We start from the raw sequence: 19,434 nt of genomic DNA, 5'->3' as shown, positions 1-19,434 counted from the left end.
GGCGGTGCTCTTCATGTCGGTTAGTCGACTTTTTGCCACTGCCACTGGCAACTGTTAACTAACTCCCCAGCGCCCAACAACACGGAGCGCAAAGCTTGAGGGGCCGGAAATGCGCAACAGCAGCAGCAGCAGGAGTAGGAGCAGGAGTGGGAGCAGGAGTGGGAGTAGCAGAAACCGCCATTGCGTCAGCTCTCGTAAAAAACAGCAGTCAGCAGTGTAATGCCAAACAGAAATGGTGGCAGAGCCCCAAGCAGAGCAGGGGACGGGCAGGTGGGGAGGAGCATGATGGAATGAAAGTGCCAACAGTGTTGCATAAATTTGTATAATCTGCGTCAAATGCTAACGATGAACGGCAGCCAAGCGCTTTTACATTGAGTTATATATGAGCGCTTTAAGTTTCGGTACTTGCAACATTGCAAAAATGGCCCATAACTCACAAAAAACATCTACTCTGTAAATGATCATATTCCACATAACATGCATAATATCTAACAGCCGTAATTGGCCAAGATTTATCGCACTTACCGACTCAACTCGTCGTCCTCATTTAGAACATATATATATATATTTCATATAAATATTCAATAAATAATCATGATAATATTCTGGTCTGCATGGGATCCATCATGATATACTTCATGTATTGCCCTATGGTTTGTATTGCCATCAAAGATCAAATGTAAAGTGTTGTCATTTTCATAGGCCTATTAAATTATTAATTGCTGTCGCGGAAACGATATAAATTTATAGATTTCCACGTGCTTATAAAATAGGTTTACAGTACGGCAGATGATTTAGGGTATTATTAAGAATATAATCACAGTTACACTAACGACGAAAAGTCCTACTATTATGACTCATATTCCAGTCATCCACCTGCTTTCAATATTCTATAGCAAATCTTTATTTTGTACAGTACGAAAAATGCTATTATATGATTAAATTGAACTAGTACAGTTTGTAAAATGAAATTTTGACACGACTTCATTTTGAATTCATAATACCTTCGTCAACCGAGGCGTAAAAATCAGTTGATATTTGCATTTTATGATGAAAAAACCAATCTATTTTAAGAAGATATTCTCCGGTTGGAAACGGCAATCTCAAGCTTTCATACGGTATGTAAACATCCCTAGCAATTTGTTGGCCCTTAAATGAATAATTTGTTTTATTACATGAGTATGCACATATATTTGCTTCTCAGACTCACCACGTAGGGGCAGCTGTGGTTGAAGTTTGTGAAGTCCCGTATAGCTTTTACGAATATAATAACCAATGGATTATACGGTCTTTTGAGAAACTGACAAATATCCACGGATGTGTTATACAGCCAGGGCTTGTAGCCATTGGCCTTCTTCAGAAGCTGACCGTTTATCGATATCTGATACGTTGGATATAAAACGGTAGCATTAAAATTAAATACGGTCCTGTCACGACTTATTGCCTTCAACCGAAAAACGTTTACTTTGATCCAGCTTTCGTTGTAATTGTGGTAGCGTACATTAGTCAATTTAATATGCGCAGCATTCTGTAAAATAGACTTGTGGATTATGGAATTTTTAATTGGGATGAGTGATAGATGTACTCACATTGGGACTTATTATTAAAACTAGCCACAGTTTGACCATTACAAGAATCACAAAAACTTTCCGCATTGCGACTCGTTCGTTCAATTGATTAAAACTGAATATTACTTATACTCTCCACTGTAATATCATAATTCGTGCTATTAAAAACTTGACGGTGGTAGTCATGCCTCTGGGCTCTTTAATGTAATACCAGATCAATCTTCACCCGTTCGATACGCTTGATGATCTGGTTAATATGACCCGACTAGTTTTTTAATAGTATTAAATAGAGACAATACTGATTGGTTTCTACCTACAATTCATTCAATCGAATTTTAACGTTGCGACTGAGTTAAACATTATTTTTGAATTCTAAAATTTTGCATGTGATTTTGTTTATGAAGCATAATTTGAGTACTATTTGATTCCAGATATACTGCGTTTATACATTTAATGCATACACCGTTTTTTTTTTCTTTTATTAAACTTATTTCAAGTACTACAGAGCTGTGCTTATACGTGCGTGTGTATTTATGTGTATGTATGTGTACATACAATAAGATTTTGTTGATAGCTTTCCTCACTATTTCATTTCGAATTCATAATACCTTCGTCAATCGCGGCGTAAAAATCAGTTGACATTTGCAATTTATGATGAAAAAACCAATCTATTTTAAGAAGATATTCTCCGGTTGGAAACGGCAATCCCAAGCTTTCATACGGCACATAAAGTTCGCTAACAATTTGGTGGCCCTTAAGTGAATAGCTTCCATTAAAATATAAATAAGCACATATGTATTTGGATTCCAAACTCACCACGTAGGGGCAGGTGTGGTTGAAGTTTGTGAAGTCCCGTATAACTTTTACGAATAGTATAATTATTGGATTATACGGTTTTTTGAGAAACCGACAAAAGTCTACGGATGTATTAAAAAGCCAGGGCTTGTAGCCATTGGCCTTCTTCAGAAGCTGTCCGTTTATCGATATCTGATACGTTGGATATAAAACGGTAGCATTAAAATTAAATACGGTCCTGTTACGACTTAGTGCTTTCAACCGACAAACGTTTAGTTTGATCCAGCTTTCGTTGTAAACGGGGCAGCGCACATTTGTTAATTTAATATGCGCAGCATTCTATAAAATAGACTTGGGGTATATCGAATTTCGAAACAATGATAAATGATGTACTCACATTGGGACTTAATATTAAAGCAAGCCACACTTTGAATATCCCCAATATTATGAGAACTTTCCGCATTTCGACTTGCTCACTTGACTGTATTGCTATTAATAAAAATCATTTTTAAAATTGTTCACAGCTAATACCATTTTAATATACTCATGAGGATCCATTCCATACGCTTAATTGCTTTTAATGTATTATTAAGTTTTTATATATGTTTATCTATCTATCTCAATATTTACTGACGTTACATGTCATTTATTTTTGATATAGCTAGAGAGTGAGCCGAAGAGAGAGTGTGACGGAGAGGGAGAGTTAGGAGAGGTGAAAGAAAAGTCGTCAAAAATGGATAAAATATCTGCCTCTTTAATGCCTCATTTTTTCGATAAGTCTTCTTCCAAATAAAAGAACGATATCTGAGACACTTGCAAGTCTCAATTTGACCTATTCTAAACCTATTCTTAAAACTTAATGACCTCGCGAGTATCGTCGGTTGCTTTCAGCCGACTCTACCTGCACCGTCAGCAGAGCTCGTGCTAAAGTATAAATATGGCATCATTTCAGAAACTTCATTCATATTAGACATTTTATCTTGAATTCAGAATACCTTCGTCGACTTTAAAGTATACTTGTTTTTTATGATAAAAGAATACGTCTACTTTGTGTAGGTATTCCCCAGTTGGATAAGGTATTACAAACTTAGCATCCGTTCCAAGTTTGTCTATAATTTGGTGGCCCTAATAAGTATTGTAATATATATGTATATCGCTTAATATAATTAAGCGTCAAGCTTACCCACATACGGACACTGATGATAGAAGTTGCCAAATTCCCGTATACCTTGTAAAATCGCTATAGCAATTGGATTATAAGGCTTTTCGACAAACCGACACCAGTCCACAGAAATGTTGTAAAGCCAGGGCTTATAGCCATCTTTTAGAAGTTGAATGTTTGCCTCAATCATATTTGATGGATACAGAAGTGTGAGATTTAAATAAAGACCAGTCTTTTTACGACTCATTGCCTTCAATCTACAAACGTTAATCGGAATCCATGTTTGTCATATCCGAAGCATTCTTGAAATTTAAGTTAGGATTTATCAAAATAGAACTTTCAGAGTGAAGTACACAGCACAAGAATTATAAAAGTCTTCCGCATTGTGAGTTTCTCGTTCAACTGTTTAGATTTCAATATGAGGACATATTTAAACTGCAATCAGGCATATAGATTTTATAGAATATTATATAGAATATTATTTGAAGTATTCAGTGTATTCATTCATGCATGCTAACAAAAAAAATGTAAATAAAAATATTTTAATTTATTGCTACTGTTCGATTATAACATTTCCTGAGATCTTGTCAGATATCAACTCTGGTTTTGAAAAAGCTTATATCATTTTGCTTCCTTTAGAATTTGCACCGGTTCTACGATTACGGTGATTGGATGAATCAATGTGTCAATTAACTATTTCCAGAACAATTTGTGTTCACTTTATGTTTATATATGGTTCAATAAATATATAAATTGTATTCAATTGATTTTGACCCCGGTCATTGTACAAAATATATATAATAAAAGCAATTTAAAACCAATAAAGTGTATCGAAACAGAACATTTAAACGGTATAAACACTTCTTTTAAATCGATTGCTTAAGATTAACCTTTGATATTGGTTTCCCTTGTATTCAAAATACCTTCGTCAACCGAGAAGTAAATATCTGTTGACAATTGTTTTCGGAGGTGAAATAACCAATCTATTTTGATAAGATAGTCTCCAGTTGGAAACGCCATTCCCAACTTCTTATACGGTATATGAAGTTCGCTAATAACTTGGTTGCCCTTAAATGAATAATTTGTATTATTACATGCAAGTATATTTGGTTCTCAGACTCACCACATAGGGGCAGGTGTGGTTGAAGTTTGTGTAGTCCCGTACAGCTCTTACGAATACTATAATTATTGGATTATACGGTTTTTTAAGAAACCGGCAAAAGTCCACGGATGTGTTATACAGCCAGGGCTTGTAGCCATTGGCCTTCTTCAGAAACTGAGCGTTTATCGATATCTGATACGTTGGATGTAAAACGGTACCATTAAAATTAAACGTTGTCCTGTCACGACTTATTGCCTTCAACCGACAAACGTTTACTTTGATCCAGCTTTCGTTGTAAACGGGGCAGCGCACATTCGTAAATTTAAATTGCGCAGCATTCTGTAAAATAAAATGAAAAATGATCGAATTCTTAATTAGGATGAGTGATGGACTCACATTGAGATGCAATATTGAAACTAGCCACAGTATGACCATTACAAGAAACACAAAAACTTTCCGCATTGCGACTCGTTCGTTCAACTGATTAAAACTGAATATTACTAATACACTCCACTGTAGTATCATACTAGGTTCTATTAAAAACTTGACGGTGGTAGTCATGCCTCTGGGATCTTTAATGTAATACCAGATCAATCTTTACCCGTTCGATACGCTTGATGATCATTTTAATATGACCCGACTGGTTTTTTAATAGTTTAAATAGAGACAATACTGATTGGTTTCTACCTATTATTCATTCAATTGAATTTTAACGTTACGACTGAATTAAACATTATTTTTGAATTCTAAAATTTTGCATGTATGTGCACCCGTGTATGTATACCATACGGCTTTTGAGCTTAACATATTTTTTCGATAACTCATCCGATTTATTTTTGATAAAAAATAATCGATATATTGAATTTGTTTACGAAGCATAATTTGAGTACTATTAGATTCCAGATATACTGCGCTTATACATTTAATGCATACACCGATTTTTTTTCTTTTATTAATCTTATTTCAAGTACTACAGACCTATGCTTTGGAATATACACACATTATGATTCTGAAAGTTTCAGTTGCGCAGTTAATAGTTAGCAGAACGAGTGATTATAGGCGCGTGTGGATGTATGTTTACATACAATAAGATTTTATTGATAGCTTTTCACACTATTTCATTTTGAATTCATAATACCTTCGTCAACCGAAGCGTAAAAATCAGTTGATATTTGCAATTTATGATGAAAAAACCAATCTATTTTAACAAGATAGTCTCCGGTCGGAAACGGCACTCCCAAGCTTTTATACGGTATATAAAGTTCCTTAGCAATTTGGGGGCCCTTAAATGAATAATTTGTATTATTACATGAGTATGCACATATATTTGGTTCTCAGACTCACCATATAGGGGCAGCTGTGGTTGAGGTTTGTGTAGTCCCGTATAGCTTTAACGAATATAATAACCAATGGATTGTACGGTTTTCTGAAAAACTGACAAATGTCCACGGATGTGTTATACAGCCAGGGCTTGTAGCCATTGGCCTTCTTCAGAAACTGAGCGTTTATCGATATCTGATACGTTGGATATAAAACGGTAGCATTGAAATTAAATACGGTCCTGTTACGACTTATTGCCTTCAACCGACAAACGTTTACTTTGATCCAGCTTTTGTTGTAAACGGGGCAGCGCACATTTGTAAATTTAAGATGCGCCGCATTCTGTAAAATAAAATGAAAAATGATCGAATTCTTAATTAGGATGAGTGATGGACTCACATTGGGATGCAATATTGAAACTAGCCACAGTATGACCATTACAAGAATCACAAAAACTTTCCGCATTGCGACTCGTTCGTTCAGCTGATTAAAACTGAATATCACTTATATACTTCATTGTAGTAGCAAACTGCGTTCTACTTTAAACTTGATGGCGACGATCATGCCTCTGGCCTCTTTAATGTAATATCAGATCAATCTTTACGCGTTCGACACGCTTGATGATCTTTTTAATTATCCCGACTGGTATTTGAATAGACTGGTATTCTTGTATTACTTATTGGTTTATACCAATGATTCAATCAATGAATTCTAGATAATCTGCTGATTGGTGCTTTCCAACATTCTATATCTCTCTCGTTCGCTCTCACTTTAAGTATATGATCATAGTATAGTGTACGAAGTCGCAGCATTCATCCGAATTAGAAGTTCGAATTTTTTTTATTTTTATTTAATTTTTAGTTGTCTATGATCTTGAGATATTTAAACTTTAAATATGATTTAATGTTGAAATTGTATCAAATAAAATTAGAAAGACACAGATTGGTAACTACTTTAAGTAGTCTTCATATTACCTTCATCAACTGCTATATAAAAGTCTGTCGATAACTGTTTTTTGTTGTGAACAAACCAATCTATTTTGATAAGATAAAATTGCTAGAAGCCATAGAGATGAGTTTCACTTATTTTGGACTTTAGTTATAAAACTATCCACATTGTGAATATCAGAGGATATGTCCATGTCTTACGCATCTCGACGTTCTCGTTTAGTCCTTTAACAGTAAATATGAAATATACATATATGATATATACATATACATATATTGTATGTCAAGTCTATTAGCTCTATAGTAGTAGTAGTTTCTATATGGACTGCTCAACTCCATAGCAGACCCATTTTGAACAGTTCGCTTGGCGATGTGTTTCAAGGTATTTGATTGCCTTCAGCCATGGTGGAATCAATGTGTTGATCTAGATAATATTGATTGTTTTTTTAGCCTATGTAGTGATAGCTCAATCGATTACAGAGTCAACATTATGACTGAAGTGAACATGTTTTGATTTCTGAGTAGTCCAATCAGCCTTTCTGTGCGCTCCATCCAACACGGATGCTGTGTTCTTTTCGTATATACCCTATGTAGTATTATCATATTTGTCTAATAATCCGTCCGCCGACTGGCAGCTCTCAGCCTAGGCGACAGCCTTTCCAAATGATTAACTATTCATAGTTATGTACATTAAGTGACTGTTCGATATGGTCATTGAATATTCTAAATATTCAAAAATGTTATGGTTCAGTAGCTATTTAAATTGTGCTTAATAGAGATATTTCGATGTCTGCATAGGCTAATCAGCCAACAAATTATCTATCATTATCTATCAGTGTTGCATATCTCCACTGGAGAAGAAGGTCAATTTTATGGAATATTAGTGCTCTTATACATATGGATATATTGCTTATATAGATTATTTTTGTCGGCTCCTGAAAGTAGGCAACACAATTTTGCTTAGCAAAGTGCGTGCTTCGGCTGCCCAGTGCCAGAGCCAGCGAGTGGCCAAGTTTAAATACAATTAATTGGGATTTACGTGAGCAACAACAACAACACAGACAAACTTTCAGAGAGTTTTCTGGCTTTGGCATTTGTTAATTAGACCAATTTTGGGGGGGCAGTCTATGTGGCTTAGAGGCCAGCCGCAAGGTGAGCTGGCCACACGAGTTTGTGCTTTTCTCTGCTGGCTCCTCCCCAGGGAAGATGCCGAATGTAGCCGATGTACATGTATGTATATACTATGTATATTTATGTGTGCATAAATCAAAACAAAGAAAAAGGGAAACATAATATGAGGCTGAACTAGTAAGCTATGCGGGATTGCCATGCTTCGAGCACATGAGCACAAATATTTTATTAAGCACACATAATCTAAAATTGAAATTTATGCTGTCTATCTATATATTATTTATGTGTATGTATGTATATGTGCATGTGTGTCTGTCTGTATATACAATATGCTTTCGCTCAAAAAGGCAGCCGCAACATGGCGCTTTTTACAAATCCAAGACAACTTACAAGTTATCCACATCAAATCAGCATGTAAGCAGCACAGTATATATGTATATATATGTGTGACTGTGTGTATGTGTGTGTGTGTGCAGTCATGTATGTTGTGTGTTTTGCGGCATGTGCGGCTTTTGCCTAACAAGTAGCATATCCTGCAGCCGAGGGCGATTCGCTGGGGAATGTGCCAACTGTTTAACTGACTGACAACTAGGCAAGTGAGCCGCATGCGTGCGTGTCTGTGTGTCTGTGTGTGTGTGCTTACTGTATACCCCATCTATACACCCCATCTATACACCCCATCTATGTAAACAACAACAAAGACAATAGCATGCTAAGAAAAAAGTGGAATGCCTCAGCCTAACTAGGCCAATGTTGCCCAGTTCTCATGGCAATTCGATTGCTCCACCTGCGCCATATGGGCAATACGAGCTGGGAATTACAAATAGACATCAGTTGAATATTAAGCGCACTTCTTCTGCAGCAACTAAACGAACTGTTAAAGAGTCTCAAATTTGCATAGCTTTCAATGCCCATTTGTCGTTCGATTCCCCTATTTCTTTTTCTTGTTGCTGCTCTATAATTAAATTTCAGCATGTGGTCAGCGGCAGAAGCAGCAAACAGCTTTTGCTCCTCTGCCACAACATGAAATTTGTCATAAAAATAAAATCTCCGTTGCTGAAATGGGTCAACTTAATTAACTAATTTGATTTGGTGTTTGCCAACGCTACAAATTGGTTCAACATTTTCATATATGGGTGGATTGAATTGCCTTGGACGTGATTCAGACTAAGCTAAGGGGGGTTCTTTAAAGGACGCAACTGTAAACTTTTCTGCTTGCACACTACTTTAATCTTTCATCAATCAAGTTATGAAATGATGGGGTTACATTTTGAGCTACGTCAACCAATCAATCAATCCATAAAGTATTTCGTAATATTAAATATATTATTGAATACAACGATTAGTTTCACTCCGTCAATCGTTGTCAATCTTAAGATAAATATGAATTGTTTTCATCACATTTATGACTCAAACTTTTCATAGATAAGAGCGATTTATTTATAAAGCTCTTACAGCTATTTTTATGCTGTAACCATTAGCATAACAATACTTCAATCAACGACAGTAATTCATACTAGTCATCAATTCATTACCCAATCAGTCATAATAGAAACTGGCATTTTCGTAATCATTATTAATTTACTAATTATGTTGCAAAATTTAAAAGGCTTAAAAAGTTGCTGACTTTATCAAGTTTTGATTCATTGTCAGTCAATCAATCAAGTCGAAAAATTGCCTGAAATTATGAATTGAATTTAAAAATTTCAGCTGCGCATAAAAGTTGTAGCTAAAAATGATTTTGACTTTTATTGAAATATGCAAAAAGTTGAAAATTCTCATAATTTCTGCTTGGCAGCATGACTCAGGCTAAGGCTCAGGCTAAGGTTAGTTGATTCTTTGCTCATTCGTATATCAATTTTTTGTTATTCTTTCTGGGGACTGTATAAATTAGCAGAGACTGTTTCAACAACAGGCAGCAAAGCAAATTCGTCTGTTCCCTTGTGGCGCAACCTTTTCAATGTCAATTGGTTGTTGTTGTTGTTGTTGTTTGTCTTGTTCTTGCGGGTTTCGCTGTTGCCTGTGTTTATCATGATGTCGTTAGGTTGATTGTTGCGAAAAGATATTGAAGTGTGTGTGCTGCTTAGCTGCGGGCCAAACCGCACCGCCCAGTCCAGCCCAGCCCAGCCCGGCCTGTTCTTGAGCTACCTTTCAGTCAGTCTTGTTTATATTTATCTTGCTGCTGCCTCTTGTTATTATGACATCAAGCGCCGAGCGGGAGGCCGAGTGTGGCTCAACATGTCGAGAGTCAGCATCCGCATGGAAATCGGAGAGCGAGCAACAATCGGGCAACTGTTGCGCCGTTGCCCAAAAAAAGCAAAAAAGGGTTTTTCGCTGAGGGGTTATCGGAGCACAGCATTTTTGTACCTTAATGAGTTGAACGCCGAACATAATTACCGAGCGAACTTGTTGAGTTGCTCAAACAATTTAACAAATGGCCAACACTTGGACTTTGTTTAACTTTAGCAACGGTAAATTAATTTGCTGCTTTGCCCTGCATACAAATTAAAAATGGTCCAAAGAGAGAGAGAGAGAAGAAGCCAAGCTAAGAGAAGCATATTAAAGCCAAAGGATATAAATACATATATATCCGATGTGGATAACAAGCTGAAGCCAAAATGTATGTGTATGTAAGGCTTTTGCTTATTAGCTTGTATTTTAAGCAAAAGATATCGATAACTATTGTTTTTGATATGGACTATATGATATACATATATTGTTTCTTGATTGAAATTATGCTTGCTCAGATAAAAACTAGAAAATGTGGAGCTAAGCAGCAATCAATTTGGTTGTTATCGATAAAAATCGATGTCAATGTTTCTTAAAGCTATGAAACTGAAAGTTGGGATATTTATTATTGATCAGAATATTATCTGTAGATTTATAGTGAAAGTAAAGTATAAAAATATATCTGTCACATTGATTATATCGATAAATATCGATTTTATTCACTATGGTAGTGATTGATTATTATTTGTAGGCGTACACGGACTAAGATAGATCTTAAGAGCAGTTCTCAGAGAAAAAAATGTATATATTCCTATATAGAATAGATAACTAAAATATAGGATAGGATATATTCTAGTCGTTCACTCTCAATTGTCACACTTTGGCTTACACTTGTAAATAAAAAGTAGTTGATTTGCGATGTTGCAAGTGGCATCTGGCTTCTGGCGAATAGCGCATGGCATGTGGCATGTGTGGCATGTGTGGCATGTGTGGCATGTGGCGTGTGTGGCATATGAATGCTGATGCTTCTGCCAGTTGCAATAAATCAAACAACTCTCGCCGAGCTCTGCGCCGGGCAACACTTTGTGGCGCATGCTGTGTTGTGGCACTGATTTATGCTGTCACATACAACTTAATAAACTGCTGGCTGTTTTGTGGTCGCCCCGGCAAAACATGTCACTCACAGCGACAAAGGACGCGCATGATAAAAGGCAGCTTCAATGTCAAAGGTCACACACACACACACACACACATGCTGACTCAGCTTGTGGGTGTATGCATGTGTGTGTGTGTGTCACCTGCCGCGCCTTTGACAGCTGATTTTGATTTAGCTCTTGATTCTGATTCGGATTCTCATTCTCATTCCCTCTGTAATGTTAGCTAACTGACAGCGCTGCCTGCTTTGATCTGGCTAAGGACGTAATGTCCTTGTTCAGGTGAGCAGCCCACGTCGCCATTACGACTCGGCGCTGCTCTCGGTTAGCTAAAACTTAATTATTGCTGGCCATGTGCGCACAATTAAACTTAAACTGCAAGTGAAACAGAAATTACGACCCAAAGTCCTTCATTAGCTAAGCAGTTCGTGGACTTGATTTACGACATCATTATGATAAATAGTGGCCGCAAGAGCGGGAGATTTTATGCGCAGCGCGTTTCAGATTTTTAAGTCAACGAACTTGCGTACGTATACGTAATATTTAAGAGATATTTGGCTAGACGATCGAGCAGTCTGAAACATATTTGCCATCGTCTGAATCATATAATCCATATCAATATAAAATATTTGCTAGTTTTAATGCTCTTCTCGTTTATTGAAAATTTCATTTCATAAACACACCTGTATATACATATGTATATAAATATACGCAACGTTAAACCTATATATGTATAGATATATATACATATTTATATATACTTAACGCTGCGTATTTAAAATTAGATGAGCATGCCCAAATTTCTACAAGTCTACTGTCTGCTTTGGGATATCAAGAGATAATACAAAGAGATTTTTCCACCACAAGCACTGAAATTAGAAATAATAATAGAAATATAGCTATATATATTATAGCTTTGAAAATAGCGTACAGTGCGTATACGCAACACTCAAAGCTGCTTGGGGAAAATGCTGAAATATTGAGAAAAGAAATATTGAAATACTCCATTAGCTTTTCTTATGAATTTGATGTGAATTTTAGGAAATTTAAGCATAGCCAAGTCAATGTGAGCAATTGCATATTTAATGGAAAATTTCATATATTTTATTATGAACAAGTTTACCGTTTGTTTGAGTGTTTCATTAAAAGCTGTGCAAACTGAAAATTTTATTTGATTTTTTTCGAGTATTTGCATAAATATATTAAACATTCGTAAGCAAGCTTCAAATGGTATTTAGTGCCAGCCAATTCCAAATATTTTGCTTTGATATGCCTGATGTCAGAGTGGAATGCCAAAGCTGCTCGAGCTCTTAAGTCTGACATCGTTTGGGCCACTCAATTCGGAATTTATGGCAACAAGCGAAAGTTGCAAAGGCATAAAACTAAGTGAGCAAAACAATCATAAATGAAGCACAAGCTTTAGATTTAATTTAAATGGCCTTAGAATGGCTCTTGGTAATAAAAAGTGAAAGCAAAGCTGTTAACAAATCGCTCATCGTGGGGACATTTGTGTGTTGGCCGAGATTCGCGGCTGTTCGAGGCACACGCGAACTTCAATAATAAATATTTCCAGTCCATTGCTGGAAAACGCGGCGCTTTCTTCGCTTCTATTTTCTTTATTTTGTGATTGTTTTATTTTGCATTTTATTTTCAGGCCAAGTGCACACAATGGCCGATCCTTGGGGAGGGGCCTCGACTGTTCTTAAGTGGGCGACTTGGCTCGGCTTTTAATTTATTGTTGTTGTATTCCCCACTTGGCTTTTGTGCTATTCCTTGGCGAGCTCTAAAAAAGAAAGAAAAAAAAACTAAACAGAACAAAGCCTGAGCTGAATGCAGAAACTTTGCGAACTTTAATGGCGCAAAGGCGAGCGACGCTAATGAATGCCTCGCTCTATGCAATCGAGCAACGGAGCTCTGCTGCAGTTGGCTAAACTTTCGCAATTACAACTCAATAAGTAGCTAATTATGGCCGCGTTGACGATGCCAGTGGCGATTGGCAATTGGCCGACCGGCCCGAGCGATTTCCATAATTTCCGTTCATTTAATGCCAGCGACCAAATGCCGCCGGGTTAAAGAATAATTATTTAATTAGAAATTCATTATTCATACGCAATGCTGCGCTGCCTTTATGCACACTCAATGTTGAAACAGTGGGCCGCATAAATATTTATACACGCACCAAACGAGCCATATCATTGTATTTGCTTGTGAAGGAAGCTTAAATGTATTTTGTGTGTGCTCCTCCTACCTACGTCTATCCTAGGGCACTTTTCGCTGTTATTAGAGACAGAAATTTCATTTAATACGCATGTCAACATGAGCAACAAATTAAGCTATTTTTGACTTGTGAAAATCAATTTTAGTTATTCTCAATGTTATTCTTTACTTATTCGCTAAATTGTTGAAGCTAGAATGGAGCTAATTCAAGGTCCAAGGATCTGCAGTCCATCTTTGTGGTTAGCCTATCTCAAGCTAGTTGGGCACTTCCTTCTAGAGCGCAGTCTTGCATATCTTTAAACTATCTTCAGTCTACGCAACAGTTTATCTAGTTCATCAGCTCTCTCTTAGCTTGCCTCTGTCAATATTTGTTAACAATATGGAAACTCAAGCAGTTAAACTGGCTGTAGAACCAACTCTGCCCTGTCTAAGGTAACTAAGCCAAGCCAAGTTCGCAATCAATATTTAAATGCATGCATTTACAATGCTGTGCATGTCTGTGCTGCATGTCTTAGACCAAGCCACAGTCAGTCAGACATATACATACATATGTATGTGCATATGTGGGCTGCCAGCTCTGGCTGTTGTTAATTCAGTTATCTTCATTACTCGCTCAGCCACAGCTCATTAGCCGCTGATGGCTTTGCTACATGTGACTTATAAAGAATATTTTAATTACAGCTTGACAGCTAACCACATAGATGGTATGTTAGTGTGTGTGTGCGTGTATTTCCACCCGCATTTAGTTAAACATCCAACATTTGTGTTTGCTCGATTTCCATGTCGTGTCATGTGCTTCGCATTCGTTATCTGTCTCGATAATTAGTGTTCATTTGCGCCCCAGCAAATATAATTTATATCCAACTCCTCCAGCTCGTTCTAACTCACTATGTCTGCCTCTCTCTCAGTTTCTCGCTCTCTCTCTCTCCCTCCAAGCTGCTTTCAATCACGCTCAATTTGTTAAACAAGCATTCACTGCTTATCTCTGTTTTCATCGCGTAAATATTTAACTAGTTTTTTTTCTCGTTCGTTTAAGCTTTAATCTAGATAACATTTAGTTCGTTTTTTTTTTGCTATCATCATATGCAATGCGGGTGCTAATGTGCCAATGCGCAATGACTAATGACTAATTACGCTATCGGATAGTTAGGCGGGCATAGGGGTAAATGGAATGGGAATTTGATAGGTTTTTAATTTATTATTGAATATTATTAAAATTTAAGTTTATATGCATATGAATATATAGTTTATAGATCTTTGACTTTAATTAATATAATAATATTGTGTTAACTATATTATTAAAAAATTAATATATAATATATAAGCTAACTTATATTATACTTTACATTTAATTTTAAGTCAATTAATAAGTTTATATAAATACTTATATAATTTATAATCGATTCTTAATTCTTGTAATTTTATTTCTAAAGAATTTCCACAAATTCCCTTGAGAACTCGCATTTCCCAAGTCTAATCGACAACATCAATATTATTAACTATTTAAAATCTGACCTGTGCCCAGAAAAGGGATTATTATATAACTGTACAAGTCCTCCAAGTCCTCCGCATTGGACACACTGCAATTGCGTTCGTTCTATACAAAAAATAAACGTTTAAATTATTCTATGCGCTTGGATTACAACAATTTCGCTATCTAGCCAATGCTTGGCAGAAACAATTCAAGCTGTCCCACGGACAACATGAGGCAGGTGCTCAATTACGTGAAATTTTCCATGAATTTTCAATGAGTGTGGGCGGGCTGTGTCAATACATGATTGAACGAGCGAGCGACCGAGCGACCGAGCGACCGAGCAGCCGGCGATGCCTTGCTGATTGACTTGAAAAAATCAACACAATTACATTTTCAATTTATAAAATTGACGTTCTTGTTGAACTCTGCACTTAAATGCTGTCAGCAGCAGCAACAACAACAACAACAACAGCAGCAACAACAGCAATAATAATAATGACTGCAATATTCTTGTACTGTCTGCAAAACACTTGCTAATGGCAAACGCATTCATTTGCCCATGCCACGTCCCCCTAGCACTGACTGCCGCCCAAGCTGTTGTTGAGTGCAAATCACATTTGTTAACTGGGAATGCCCGGGCCAAGTGCTAGCGAGAGGCACTTCTCAGTGCTCTGTTCTGGCAACAACAACAACAACAATTTGCATACTGTGCGTGTGTGTGTGTGTGTGTGTGAGTGTCTATAAGTGTGCAAGTGTGTGTGTGTGCCAGTCAGCCCTACACTTATTGATCTAGCTCAAGTGTATAGCCTACTTGACAGGCGCTGCTAGCGCCACCTGTTGGCTGGCAGCAGCAACATGCATGCTAGGCCTACTTTGAAGGGCACACAAAACTTGGAATTCGAACGCAGATTTGTATCTAGTTATCGTGTGTCCGTTTCATTCAATATACAAAATGTATGTATGTATGCATCAGATAGAAATCGCTTCGCCTCACACACACACACACACACACACACGCCCGGAGCGGAACCAAATTGAATGCACAGCATGGGCAATCGACAGGTGCTGCGAAGCGACGTCTACGTGTATATCCGGTGGCTGGCATGTCCTGTCAGCAGCCAGGCTATGCAATTTCCACACTCAATCAGTGGAGTCTATCGAGATGCTTTGCCATTTTTCTTTTATCACTTGGCGACAGTCGAGGCGGAAAATTCATTTAAATTTTGTTGAATCAGCATTTTCATGTGTACACATTTGTTTATCTACAGATGTATGTATATCGTATGGAATACGAGATAGTACAGACTCTATACTCTATATGCTAGATATTTTATTGTGCTCTATAGTTTAATATTCATTATTACATTTTATTCACTTCGTACTCTCTATCTCGCTCTCTCTCTCTCTCTCTCTCTCCTGTCTATCATATATCCATATGTAAAAAAATGAAATTACAATCGCTGCCATATCAAAGTTGAAATCAATTTGTGATAAAAACTAGCTTCCACTTGGTCCTCCACTTAGTTCATTTCGCCAACGTTTCTGCCACAAAAAGCAAACTTGATTCGATTATATGATAAACCACAAGCGTCCTTCCCCAAAACCAGAAAAAATAATAAAAAATACAATTTGTGTGCGTGTGCGCGTGAGTGTGTGTGAGTAAGGGCAAAAGTTAGACATTGCATGGTCTGGCGCTGGTCAGTTTGAACCAGAGTCTGGCACTTGGGCCTTACGCTCCCATTGTCATGCAAATTGCTGTATTTTACTGTAATTTTATTTTAAAGTATTCAGCAATCCGCATTGAGCATTGACCACTGTTGTTATTGTTGTTGTTGTGCTGTTGTGTTGTGCGTGGCTGCAAATTGAATTTTCCCTCTTTGCACGCGCAGTTTATTTGGGGAATAGTGAACGATTGCGTATGCTTTAAGTGTGTATTGCCAGGGGACTATAAACGGTTAAGGTAATTGGGGTAGTTGAAGAGCGGAAAAGTGAAAGTGGGAGAGTGGTAAGAAGAGAGAGAGAGAGAGAGAGAATGTGTAGATGCGGATAGATAAAGATTCGGATACATATACGGATACAGATACAGAGATACAGATGCAGAGATACATATAAAGATACAGAGATACAGATACAGATACAGATACAGAGATAAAGATACAGAGATACAGATACAGAGATACAGATACAGAGATACAGATACAGAGATACAGATACAAAGATACAGATACAGAGATACAGATACAGAGATACAGATACAAAGATACAGATACAGAGATACAGATACAGAGATACAGATACAGAGATACAGATACAGATACAGAGATACAGATACAGAGATACAGATACAGAGATACAGATACAGATACAGATACAGAGATACAGATACAGATACAGAGATACAGATACAGATACAGAGATACAGATACAGATACAGAGATACAGATACAGATACAGAGATACAGAGATACAGAGACAGATACAGAGATACAGATACAGATACAGAGATACAGATACAGATACAGAGATACAGATACAGATACAGAGATACAGATACAGAGATACAGATACAAAGATACAGATACAGAGATACAGATACAGAGATACAGATACAGAGATACAGATACAAAGATACAGATACAGAGATACAGATACAGAGATACAGATACAGAGATACAGATACAGAGATACAGATACAGAGATACAGATACAGAGATACAGATACAGAGATACAGATACAGAGATACAGATACAGAGATACAGATACAGATACAGAGATACAGATACAGAGATACAGATACAGAGATACAGATACAGAGATACAGATGCAGAGATACATATAAAGATACAGAGATACAGATACAGATACAGATACAGAGATAAAGATACAGAGATACAGATACAGATACAGATACAGATACAGATACAGATACAGATACAGAGATACAGATACAGAGATACAGATACAGAGATACAGATACAGAGATACAGATACAGAGATACAGATACAGAGATACAGATACAGAGATACAGATACAGAGATGCAGATACAGATACAGATACAGAGATACAGATACAGATACAGAGATACAGATACAGAGATACAGAGATACAGATACAGAGATACAGATACAGAGATACAGATACAGAGATACAGATACAGAGATACAGATACAGAGATACAGATACAGAGATACAGATACAGATACAGAGATACAGATACAGAGATACAGATACAGATATACAGATACAGATAGAGAGATACAGATACAGAGATACAGATACAGAGATACAGATACAGAAATACAGATACAGATACAGTAGAGAGAGAGAGAGAGAGAGAGAGAGAGAGAGAGAGAGAGAGAGAGAGAGAGCAGCTAGAATGGAGGACAATAATGAAATTTCTAATACGAACTTTTTATTCATTCATTAAAATTTCGCTCATTCATTCCAACTCAGTTGATTAAATGTCAAAAGATGTTCCTTTGACTCGAGCTGCGCAATTTGAATAAAACTCAACCAAGACAGACAGAGACGACAAAGAAAGTGAGAGTGTGAGAGCGAGAAAGTGAGAGAGAGCTAGTCTTCTTTGGATGCTCACTCGAGTCTGGCCCAGCGACATTTGCATAAAATTTAAAATTTTAGCATTCGCATTCTGAGGCACTTGTGTGGCTGCCCAAAGACGGCGGCCGGACTGAGCTGGCCGTCTGGCCGAATTGGCCATCGTCGCTGAGCATAATACTATGTGGCCCTGCCACAAGCTGCACTTGCAACGCTTTTTTCCAGCACTGGCACTGACTGGCCGCAGTCGCAATTGGTGGCCAGACGACATTGTCGCAATTCGACTCAAAATCAATAGACGCTAAAGAAAGAGAGAGGGCGACAGAGTGAGAGAGAGAGAGAGAGAGAGAGAGTGTGTGTGTTTCGTTTAATAACATGTGTGCTTAACAAGAATTGAGCCGCGTTGCTAGCACCGGGGTGGGGAGGTGGGTCTGGTTGCCGGCATTGAAATCAAACGACGGAAGTGGCACGGCGGGCTAAACAGTTGCAGAAGAAGAGGAAGAGAGGAGGCCGCTGCGGAGCAGGGGGGGGGGGGGGGGAGAGAGAGAGATGGACTGTGCGAAATTAGCTTTGCCAATGCCAAGGCAATGAATGGGTTGCTACATTTAATGGCTGTCACAAGAAGGGAAATGGCTCACACACACAAACACACGCACACACAAACACACACACACTCTAACGGATATAATTTAGCTAGCAATCAAAGCGGAAATAGAAACTAGAAAATTGACAAATACATTTCGCATTTTGCCTCGCATTTGATATTACTCATACGCC

At 37.4% G+C, this 19,434-nt stretch overlaps 2 protein-coding genes across 9 annotated transcripts in view; one reads left to right on the top strand and one right to left on the bottom strand.

Annotated features, from left to right (window-relative positions):
* Calx (sodium/calcium exchanger 3) overlaps nt 1-19,434 on the top strand; it is a 55,896-nt gene that overhangs the window by 24,129 nt on the left and 12,333 nt on the right. The gene's annotated exons all lie outside the window — the stretch shown is intronic.
* On the bottom strand, nt 5,745-6,445 carry LOC149092036 (uncharacterized). The gene is made up of 3 exons (XM_089256504.1): nt 6,347-6,445; nt 5,972-6,289; nt 5,745-5,910 (listed from the first exon to the last, which is right to left on the bottom strand). The coding sequence occupies exons 1-3, from the start codon at nt 6,410-6,412 to the stop codon at nt 5,746-5,748; spliced, it is 549 nt and encodes a 182-aa protein (XP_089112630.1). The 5' UTR covers nt 6,413-6,445; the 3' UTR covers nt 5,745.

Source organism: Drosophila navojoa, chromosome 2 (genome assembly GCF_054131105.1).
Source record: "Drosophila navojoa isolate 15081-1374.11 chromosome 2, UAZ_NAV_1.0, whole genome shotgun sequence".
NCBI classification, from domain to species: Eukaryota; Metazoa; Arthropoda; class Insecta; order Diptera; family Drosophilidae; genus Drosophila; species Drosophila navojoa.
This window is presented reverse-complemented; position numbering and strand designations above follow the sequence as displayed.